The sequence below is a fragment of the Ranitomeya variabilis genome, chromosome 3, assembly GCF_051348905.1.
Source record: "Ranitomeya variabilis isolate aRanVar5 chromosome 3, aRanVar5.hap1, whole genome shotgun sequence".
Lineage (NCBI taxonomy): Eukaryota > Metazoa > Chordata > Amphibia > Anura > Dendrobatidae > Ranitomeya > Ranitomeya variabilis.
Genome location: NC_135234.1, coordinates 628,795,618 through 628,807,294, shown reverse-complemented (window position 1 = coordinate 628,807,294; position 11,677 = coordinate 628,795,618). Strand labels below are relative to the sequence as shown.

Here is an 11,677-nt window from a genome sequence, read left to right as displayed (position 1 = left end):
TGTATATAACCCTCAGGTGACAGCCTGTATATAACCCTCAGGTGACAGCCTGTATATAACCCTCAGGTGACAGCCTGCATATAACCCCCAGGTGACAGCCTGTATATAACCCCCGGGTGACAGCCTGCATATAACCCCCGGGTGACAGCCTGTATATAACCCCCGGGTGACAGCCTGTATATAACCCCCCCGGGTGACAGCCTGTATATAACCCCCGGGTGACAGCCTGTATATAACCCTCGGGTGAGAGCCTGTATATAACCCTCAGGTGAGAGCCTGTATATAACCCCCGGGTGACAACCTGTCAATAAGACCAGCACCACCATTGCCCGCAGACCTGGTGGTGGACCAGTGAGGACCGGGCGGGCTCGGATGAGCAGAGCTGGGCGGCTCCCGGGACTGGCCCTGCGCCAGCACAGCACAGATGCCGCAGTGTACCGCAGCCTCCCCGGTCACCCTGACACATGGCGGCCCATGGCCGGGGCTCTGAGGGTGTGATGGAGCCGCGGTGACTGTACACCAGGCCGGACTGAGTCACATCCTGAGTGGGGGGAGTTATTCCCTTCCCACCCTTCATTTCTCTGCATTGCGGCTGCCCGTGTGGTTCTAGCACGTGACTTATTCCCGTGGTCCCCTGACATTATCACACTGCATATGTCATTATCACGGCAGCTGCAGCCGCCATAAGCATCCCGAGTCCTGCCGGGTGAGGAGAGCACGGCCGCCATATTGGGTACATGAGGCTGCGGCGTCTCTCATCACTGCTGCAGCTCCCGCCTCCCAGATTCGTACATCTCTCTGCAGCGCCTCAGCCAATCAGAGGATTACAGCATCTCATTAGCATATCTAGGGCTGACGTCACACACCTAGTGATATAAAAGCGGAGGGCTCGGCTCGGATTTTCCATTCTGTTACTTACATCCGCTCGTAGCTGTTGGATAAAGTGAACGCTCATTTTATTTTTTTATTTTTCTTCTTGCTCTTCTCTGAATCCTCATCTCTCAGCATGGTGAGTACGCAGCAGTTTTCTCTGCAGTCTTCTCCCTCCCTATGGCTTGGCTGATGGCTAGCTCTTACTCAGGCTGCGATGTCATTTCGGGGGTGGGAGAGTCATGGGTGGCGGCATCTTGTATCATAGAGGGGGCGATGTGATTCTTCTGTGCCCCCCAACCCCATGGACAGGTCTCCCCGCTGTGGAGGGGCCGCTGTTGGGGGAGAGGGCCCCTCTTCCGGTGCAGGGCTGTTCTGCACAGTGGGCACACTTCTCCAGGGTGAGGACTGTGCATGGGGCCCTCACTAATGTCAGGGAATGGCCCTATGTGTGATCACTGCAAGGATGAGAGCAGGTCAGTAATCCCACTGGATCCACCCTCCAGTAAAGCTGCAGAGAGCAGTAGAGTGCAGCACTGGCATCCTAGCACTGCCAGTATCTGCTCAGCCTACTGCATGGTGCTGAGACTGAGGAGTAACCGCCATTGCTGACTACAGAAGGCTCAGGATAATCCTCATTCACTTGATGGCTTCTGTCCCTCTTTCACAGTCAGGATGAAATGTGGGGGTGGGCAGAGCAGTGGAGACTTGTGTGCTAACGTGGAAGTCAGCTGACGGCGGGGGGCGGAGGGACTGGTAGGCACATCAGCTTGGGTATTAGCATTAACCCTCTAAAATGCAGCAGGAAAGAACATCTGCTCATGTTGCTTGGGGGAGCATGTTCGGAAAGTTCCTCCCAATGTGGCGACTTCTGCCTTGTCTGTAAGGCTTAGACCCATCAGTGTCCTGCATGCTGGAGAGCCACAGGATGACATTCCCTGCTATAGACACGCGGCGGTAGTGCCGATACTACACGAGAGATGGCAGAAAAGTCCTGCATTGTGTTGCCTTGGAACAGAAGTCCTAATCGTATGATTTTCTTGCTCTTTCCTTCCAGCGTGAGTGCATCTCTATCCACGTTGGTCAGGCCGGTGTGCAGATCGGTAATGCCTGCTGGGAGCTCTACTGCCTGGAACATGGCATCCAGCCTGATGGGCAGATGCCCAGTGACAAGACCATCGGAGGAGGGGACGATTCCTTCAACACTTTCTTCAGCGAGACTGGAGCTGGCAAACATGTCCCTAGGGCTGTGTTTGTGGACCTGGAGCCCACAGTCATTGGTGAGGATATGTTATTGTGTTTTTGCTCTACTATCTATATATATAATTGTCTAAGGGTTTTTCCGTCTGTCTGTCTGTCTGTCCTGGAAATCCTGCGTCTCTGATTGGTCGAGGCCGCCAGGCCTCGACCAATCAGCGACAGGCACAGCATGGCGACGATGTCATAAAGGTTGCCTCGACCAATCAGCGACGGGCACAGTCTGCCGCCAGGCCTCGACCAATCAGCGACGGGCACAGTATCGACGTAGATGTCATAATGGTTGCCATGGCGATGATGATGTCATAAAGGTTGCCTCGACCAATCAGCGACGGGCACAGTCTGCCGCAAATTCTGGAATCATCATTGTCCATATACTACGGGGACATGCATATTCTAGAATACCCGATGCGTTAGAATCGGGCCACAATCTAGTTATTTTATATTTGTAGAGTACCATTGATTCCATGGTGCTGTACATGAGGAGGGGTTACATACGGATATCGCTTACAGTAAACAAACTAACAATGACAGACTGGTACAGAGGAGAGAGGACCCTCAATCAGTTAGACTTTGTTGCTTTCTCTTTGACCTGTGCAATACCTATGGTTTTTCTTTGCAGATGAAGTCCGCTCTGGAACCTACCGTCAACTATTCCATCCAGAACAGCTAATTACTGGAAAGGAAGATGCTGCCAATAACTATGCCCGTGGGCACTACACTATCGGCAAGGAAATTATTGATCTGGTGCTGGACAGGATTCGTAAACTGGTGAGCAAATGCGTATGGCTGTTAATTGTACATTGACCAGTAAACCTGAACGACAAGTGGCTTAGATTGGAGCGGCTTATACAAGCTTGTTAGGGAAGATTATCAGGACTAAAGAAAACGGACTTCATGTGTCGGGATCATTGTACTCCTAACAGACGTCTTCTTTTGTAATCTCATTTAAGTGTCTGTAACGACCTACATAAGTTGTTAGGTGTATTTACATGATTTGTTTGTAGGTTCTCTGAAATTGTTCCGATATATCAGTGGGTTGTTTCTAGTATTAGAGACCATCCCTTCACTTGAAAAGGGGTGAGCTGCGAAATCAGGTACCAGTTTTAATACTGGAGCTAAGCGTTAATGTTTTGGGAGTTACTAGGCAGTGGATGGCCACTACACTACATAGTTGCGATCCACTAGGGCAGTAATTTACATTAGCTGAACAATCTTTAGCCATGTATTGGCCAGCAGCTGTCCCAACTTTATATGGTATGCAGAGGGGGTGTAAATTGTTGACCATGCCCAGATACTTCTGACTAACCTCTACTTTTGGAGCTGCACATCATTATTGTCGGTGGGGGGAGTTTAGCCTTGCATTGACTTAGGGTACCGTCACACAGTGCCATTTTCATCGCTACGACGGCACGATTCGTGACGTTGCAGCGTCGTATAAGTATCGCTCCAGCATCGTATACTGCGGTCACACGTTGCAATACACGGCGCTGGAGCGATAATTTCATGACGTATTTGCGATGTAGAAGCCGTAGGTTACTGTGCGCACATCGTATACAACCTGTGTCACACAATGCAATCATGCCGCCACAGCGGGACACTAGACGACGAAAGAAAGTTTCAAACGATCTGCTACGACTTACGATTCTCAGCGGGGATCCGGATCGCAGTAGCGTGTCAGACACAGCGATATCGTAAATACATCGCTGGAACGTCACGAATCGTGCCGTCGTAGCGATCAAAATTGCACTGTGTGACGGTACCCTTAATCTGTCATGTTGTTTGCTCTCAGTCTTGTAGTCCCACTGCAAGTACATTATTTGTGGTTATATATCAGATGACACGTTAAAAATGTTTTTAATCGTAACATGCTGTGCCTCATGTTTTCCACAGGCTGACCAGTGCACAGGTCTTCAGGGTTTCCTGGTTTTCCACAGCTTCGGTGGTGGCACTGGTTCTGGCTTCACCTCTCTACTGATGGAACGTCTCTCTGTTGATTATGGAAAGAAGTCCAAGCTGGAGTTCTCCATCTACCCAGCTCCCCAAGTGTCCACCGCTGTTGTTGAACCCTACAATTCCATCCTTACCACTCACACCACCCTTGAGCATTCTGACTGTGCTTTCATGGTGGACAATGAGGCCATCTATGACATCTGCCGTAGAAATCTAGATATTGAGCGCCCAACTTACACCAACTTGAACCGCCTTATTAGTCAGATAGTGTCCTCTATTACAGCTTCCCTCAGGTTTGATGGAGCCCTGAATGTAGATCTGACAGAGTTCCAGACTAACTTGGTGCCCTATCCTCGTATCCACTTCCCTCTTGCCACTTATGCCCCAGTCATCTCTGCAGAGAAAGCCTACCATGAGCAGCTTTCTGTGGCTGAGATCACCAATGCTTGCTTTGAGCCAGCCAACCAGATGGTGAAATGTGACCCACGTCATGGTAAATACATGGCTTGCTGCCTGTTGTACCGTGGTGATGTAGTGCCCAAAGATGTAAATGCAGCTATTGCCACCATCAAGACCAAACGTAGTATCCAGTTTGTGGACTGGTGCCCAACTGGTTTTAAGGTTGGTATTAACTATCAGCCACCAACTGTGGTTCCAGGTGGGGATCTGGCCAAGGTCCAGCGTGCTGTGTGTATGCTGAGCAACACCACTGCTATTGCAGAGGCCTGGGCAAGACTGGACCATAAGTTTGACCTGATGTATGCCAAGCGTGCCTTTGTGCACTGGTATGTAGGTGAGGGTATGGAGGAGGGAGAGTTCTCTGAGGCTCGTGAGGACATGGCTGCTCTGGAGAAGGATTATGAGGAAGTTGGTGTCGACTCTGTGGAGGGAGAGGGCGAGGAGGAAGGAGAAGAGTATTAAACCAGATGTTGTTACTTTACAGGCATGTGTTTTATCCATCAGAATGAAGCTTTTTAATCTGTATTGCCGTACCTGTGAATTGGTTTGACAGATGCAGGTGTGACAATCTGTTTTTAGTTACAAAATTTGCGATCATGTCATTGTTCCATCATTGTAACTATCAGATCTGGAATAAAAGTCAAAGAAACCTTGTGTCTCGATTTTTGGTGGAAACTAGACATGTATTGCAGGATGCATTTACATTTCTACTATTATGAAAAATGAAGTATTGAGGAAACTTAAAGGGAACCTGTCACCTGAATTTGGCGGGACCAGTTTTGGGTCATATGGGTGGGGTTTTCGGGTGTTTGATTCACCCTTTCCTTACCCGCTGGCTGCATGCTGGCCGCAATATTGGATTGAAGTTCATTCTCTGTCCTCCGGAGTACATGTCTGCGCAAGGCAATATTGCCAATATTGCGGCCAGCATGCAGCCAGCGGGTAAGGAAAGGGTGAATCAAACACCCGAAAACCCCGCCCATATGACCCAAAACTTGTCCCGCCAAATTCATTTACATGCAAGATGACAAAAAGTCTTTCACGTACATTCTCTAAACTACCGGTAATCACCTTGAATTATTTATTGATTACATGTGCACAGAATCCGTCACTGAGATTATACTACTGAGAACTACGTAAAGTAGGGACAGCGACACTTACAAGCTGGGTTACCTAATTTATTTATTTTTTTACTAAAATACTACTGACTCTGCTTGCATTATAAGTGAGCTTCTGCTATGTAGTCCTTAAGGCTATGTACACACGTTGCGGACTAGGCTTAGGAATTTCTGGCGCGGATTCTGCCTCTCCTGGCAGAAAATGCACCTGCGGATTTGTCGTGTTTTTTGTGTGTTTTTGCTGTAGTTTTCTTGCGGATTTGCTGCGGTTTTTACACCTGCGGTATTCTATAATGGAGTGGGTACAAAAACGCTGCAGATTCACAAAAAAGTGACATGCTACTTCTTTTAAACCGCAGCGGATTTTCCACAAAGTATGCACAGCATTTTTTTTTCTCATTGATTTACATTGTACTGTAAATCAATTGCGGATCTGCAGCGTTTCTGCACCTCAAAAAACGCTGCGGATCCGCAGAGAATCTGCAATGTGTGCACATAGCCTAAAGAGGTTGTTCACCTACTTTAACATTGATGACCTAGAAGGGTATGTGCACATGTTGCGGATTTGCTGTGGATCCGCAGCGTTTTTTGAGGTGCAGAAACGCTGCAGATCCGCAATGATTTACAGTACAATGTAAATCAATGAGGAAAAAAAAATGCTGTGCACACTTTGCGGAAAATCCGCTGCGGTTTAAAAGAAGTAGCATGTCACTTCTTTTTTGTGAATCTGCAGCGTTTTTGTACCCACTCCATTATAAAAAACCACAGCAAATCCGCAAGAAAACCGCAGCAAAAACGCAACAAATCCGCAGGTGCGTTTTCTGCCAGGAGAGGCAGAATCCGCACCAGACATTCCTAAGCCTAATCCGCAACGTGTGCACATAGCCGAATAAGTCATGAAAGTCTGATCGGTGGGTGTGAGGCACCTACACCAATCAGCTGTTCTCTGTTTTTGCCAGAACTCACTTATGGAGATGCACAGCTGTGTCTACTGTATAGTGGCCGCGGCCAGGTGCTATACATCCGCCCCCTATGGGAGGCAGGTGTGCAGTATCTGGCTACTATACTGTAGATAGCGGCTCTGTAGCTGGGCAATCCGGACCAACACTGAAAACAAGCTGACAGTAGTGCCACACCCCACTAATCAGATATTGACCTATCCGAAGCGGTATTCCCATCTCCAAGATTGTATCCCAATATGTAGTAAGTATAGTAATAATAGCAAATACCTCTAATTAGAAATGTATTATAGTGTTTCTGTTTCACTATGTCTCGCCATTTGTGCAGGCATTGCAGGAACTTCAGTATCCATGGAAACGACCACTAGCAACTAGCTGTCACTATATCACTGGCTGCGGGTCCAATTCTTGGATACGATGGTGTATAAAGAGGGGTTGACTTTGAGGACGGATTTATACGTCAAGGAGACCGATAGGAACAGTTTATTGTGTTTCAATAGCCAGCACCCTAGGAAAATGGTGGAGTCAGATGGTAAGGGTGAGAAGGATAGTATTGGATGATTCTCTGCTTGATCCCAGACTGGATGACATGTGCAGGAAATTAATGGACAGGGGCTACCCAGCTAGTGATGTGATGATTTACAGAAATAAGGCTACGTTCACATTTGCGGTGTGCGCCGCAGCGTCGCCGCCGCAACGCACAGCGCAAATGTGAACACATGCACAACGCTGCTTTTTGCGCCGCATGCGTCCTTTTTTCCATTGATTTTGGACGCAGCAAAACTGCAACTTGCTGCGTCCTCTGCGCCCCAACGCGGGCGCCGCAGGGACGCATGCGGCGCAAAAAGCAAGTGCACCGCATGTCCATGCGCCCCCATGTTAAATATAGGGGCGCATGATGCATGCGGCGCCGCTGCGGTGCCCGACGCTGCGGCGCTAGCCGCAAATGTGAACGTAGCCTAAGGTCAAAAATTTGACAAGACAGGAGTTCAGAAATAAGAGAACCAAGAATGTTGAGAAGCGTATACATTTTGTTTCTACATTTAATACTGCCAGTAGTCAAATGGGTGGTATTTTGAGGAGACATTGGCATATATTGAAAAATGGTCTTCCAAATGTAGCCGAATTTTCACATACCCCTGTTCTCTCATATAGACGAGGACGTAATTTTAAGGATAGGCTCGTACATTCTGATATAGGCCCTGGTAAGAACATTGTACAGAGAACTTTGGCCCCGCCAAGACAGGGGAATTTCCCCTGTCTCGGTTGTGCCTGTTGTAGTAATATGATCAAGGGGGATGTTTTTCATCACCCCCATACGGGGAAAGAGATTACTATCAAAGGTAGATATACCTGTATGTCTAGTTTCGTCATATATATGATAGTGTGCCCATGTGGGCTAGTCTATGTTGGCGAGACAACAAAGGAGGTCAAGATACGAATAGGGAAACATAAGAGTACTATCAGGAATAAGATGTTAGAACTACCGGTCCCTATACATTTCTGTGACAATAGGCATACTGTGAGTCAATTGAGGTTCAGGGTGATTGATGGGGTGCCACCACTTAGGAGAGGTGGAGACCGTACTTTGTTGTTGAAGCAAAAAGAATTGAGATGGATCTCCAGGCTAGGTTCTTTGCAACCTGGAGGATTAAATATTGAATATAATCTCCAAATCTGTGTGCCTTAGTTAGTTGTGTTGTTATCCTGTGACCTTATCGGGGTATTGGACTGTTTTTAATTGGTTTTATACATTTGTGTTTTTTGTTTTTAGGTCTATATGCATACATGGCCATTTTGGTAGAAGATGCAGAGTTTGATGGCCTCTGTGGGTGGAATATTACTTTATGGACATTATTTGATATATACATCATCTTCCTCATTGGCCTAATTGTGAGATTGTGATCTAACATGGGATCGATTATGTTTATGTATCCATCAGCCCCATTGTTTTATATGCTCCTTTGCTATTGATGTTTACACATGATATTAATATTTTGACAGACTATCCAGGGGGCGCTATCCATTTCAGGGAAGCGTCTCTTTATAACGCTATACACGTTATACACATTATGCCTCCCTCTTGATATGTGATTCAGCGCTCGGGCTGTAGTGTTAAAAGAAAGGGTCCGGAGCGCATGCGCGGCTGTGCGGCGGTGGGCGTACGTTATCTCCCTCACTATGTTGCGTCACCAGTGATGACGCGTTTGGGGGTGGAGTCTTGTGCGTCGGCACGCTGCTGTGTGGCACCGGCTCTTGAGGCTGACCGATCGATTGGAGGAGGCGCACGTGTTGCTGGTATGAGCGGCTCATCTATTGGACATGAGGGTTTGTTAGTAAACATTACACACTTTTGCGGTGTGATTGGTGTATGTAGGGAGCACTGCATTGTGGATATTGCGTGTGATTGGTGTGACATGGATCGGTTGCAGATTGGTGGATTCCGTGCATGTGTCCGAATGTGATATCAAGGCAGATCTGATAGGTAGGGTGTTAATGCACTGGTTATAACGCACTTAATCATTGGTTCATGGCTACTATGGATACGTGGATGGATTTATAATGAGGCTGTTGTGGGTGATTTTGGGTACTATATTGCCATATATGAAATGATTTCTTTGACTCTGCCCTGATTGATGTTTTGTATATGAGATATACTATTTGTATGTATATTGTTGTATTGTTTTTTATGATATTTATGATGTAGGTGGGGTCTTTGTGGGGATTGGTGGATGGTAATCCACTCCCTATAAAAACCCACCATTACCAATCTGTTTTATGCTTGATAAAGACCCATGTGGGTTGAAACGTTGCACTTTGGCAAAGGAATTCATCTTTGAACACTTTCACCTGGACTGGATGCTGTCCTTTCTGTCCTATTTGGTATATCACTGGCTGTAACCATGGCTACTGAAGGTCCTGCAATGCTTCCACATGAGGAAAGAGACATGGCAAATCGTAAAAACTATTCTACATTTCTAATTGGAGGATAACACTTCCAGAGGTGCACAATCTCTGTACCTGAAGGTAACAACAATAAAAAAAAATGTAAAATAGTTCAAATATTATTACAACAACATATAAACAAATAATTGAAAATCAAGCATGAAGGTATAAGTAGCCAAAGGTATACTGCATCTAGAAAAATATCACTAGCGGCTCAAAAATATATAAGGAAAGAAATTACTGTTTGTAGTTCAAAATAAAGTGCAAATAGTTTAAAGGTTATAGGTCTTATGCCCTAAAAGATTTTGAACTGCCTAGGTAAATAAAGTGCCACATGTAGGGTATTGGCATAAGATAATATTTTGTATATATACATAAGATAGAAAGATTTATATCCTAATAAATGAATGGATGTTCCAATAAATTCCTGTGTGTTAGGCCGGCGTCACACTAGCGAGTTTTACGGACGTAAGAGCGCAGAAAATACGTCCGTAAAACTCGCCAAACAAACGGCACAATGCTTCTCAATGGGTCTGGTCCTATCAGCCGTATATTACGGATCCGTATTATACGGCTTTCTACGGCCGTACAAAATCGCAGCATGCTGCGTTTGTCAGCGTATTGCGCAAATAATACGCCAATGAAAGTCTATGGGGGCGAGAAAAATACGGATTCCACACGGACCAGCAGTGTGACTTGCGAGAAATACGCAGCGGTGTTAGTGAAAAGCCGGTAATTCAATTGCCGGCTTCTCATTTCTCCTGCACAAACCCGACAGGATATGAGACATGGTTTACATGTAAACCATCTCATATCCCCTTTTTTTTGCATATTCCACGCTACTAATGTTAGTAGTGTGTATGTGCAAAATTTGGGTGCTGTAGCTGCTAAAATAAAGGGTTAAATGGCGGAAAAAATTGGCGTGGGCTCCCGCGCAATTTTCTCCGCCAGAGTGGTAAAGCCAGTGACTGAGGGCAGATATTAATAGCCAGGAGAGGGTCCATGGTTATTGGCCCCCCCTGGCTACAAACATCTGCCCCCAGCCACCCCAGAAAAGGCACATCTGGAAGATGCGCCTTTTCTGGCACTTGTCCACTCTCTTCCCACTCCCGTGTAGCGGTGGGATATGGGGTAATGAAGGGTTAATGCCACCTTGCTATTGTAAGGTGACATTAAGCCAGGTTAATAATGGAGAGGCGTCAATTATGACACCTATCCATTATTAATCCAATTGTCTGAAAGGGTTAAAAAACACACACACACGTTATTAAAAAGTATTTTAATGAAATAAACAAACAGGTTGTTTTAGTATTTTATTGCTCTCTCAATCCATCCGGAAGACCCTCGCTTGGCAAAATAATAAACCAACAATATACATACCTTCGGATGAACTGTTAGGTCCCACGAAGTAAATCCATCTGAAGGGGTTAAATCATTTTACAGCCAGGAGCTGTGCTAAAGCAGTCGCTCGTGGTTGTAAAAACCCCAGGTGCTGAAAGGAAAGCAGGGTGATCTGTACTTACATTGAGTCGCGGTGAGGCGCCCTCTGCTGGATGAACTCATATGAACTCGAGCGTGGGAACTTTTCCAAGGCTGCAGTTCATGAGAACATCCACCAGAGGGCGCCTCACCGCAACTCAATGTAAGTACAGATCACCCAGCTTTCCTTTCAGCACCCGGGGTTTTTACAACCAGGAGCGAGTGCTTTAGCGCAGTTCCTGGCTGTAAAATGATTTAACCCCTTCAGATGGATTTACTTCGTGGGACCTGACAGTTCATCCGAAGGTATGTATATTGTTGGTTTATTATTTTGCCAAGCGAGGGTCTTCCGGATGGATTGAGAGAGCAATAAAATACTAAAACAACCTGTTTGTTTATTTCATTAAAATACTTTTTAATAACGTGTGTGTGTGTTTTTTAACCCTTTCAGACAATTGGATTAATAATGGATAGGTGTCATAATTGACACCTCTCCATTATTAATCTGGCTTAATGTCACCTTACAATAGCAAGGTGGCATTAACCCTTCATTACTCCATATCCCACCGCTACATGGGAGTGGGAAGAGAGTGGCCAAGTGCCAGAATAGGCGCATCTTCCAGATGTGCCTTTTCG

General features: G+C 46.3%; 1 protein-coding gene across 1 annotated transcript; it reads left to right on the top strand.

Annotated features, from left to right (window-relative positions):
* The first annotated feature begins 331 nt into the window (after positions 1-331).
* Positions 332-5,189, top strand: TUBA1B (tubulin alpha 1b). Its single transcript, XM_077297484.1, has 4 exons — positions 332-1,009; positions 1,928-2,150; positions 2,750-2,898; positions 4,021-5,189. The coding sequence occupies exons 1-4, from the start codon at positions 1,007-1,009 to the stop codon at positions 4,999-5,001; spliced, it is 1,356 nt and encodes a 451-aa protein (XP_077153599.1). The 5' UTR covers positions 332-1,006; the 3' UTR covers positions 5,002-5,189.
* The last annotated feature ends 6,488 nt before the right edge of the window (positions 5,190-11,677 follow it).

Bases quoted from the DNA above. Each gene is read 5' to 3' on its own strand.
- TUBA1B (XM_077297484.1), top strand. The intron at 2,151-2,749 runs GTGAGGATATGT...TTTTCTTTGCAG, and splicing joins CCTGGAGCCCACAGTCATTG to ATGAAGTCCGCTCTGGAACC. The intron at 2,899-4,020 runs GTGAGCAAATGC...TGTTTTCCACAG, and splicing joins TGGACAGGATTCGTAAACTG to GCTGACCAGTGCACAGGTCT.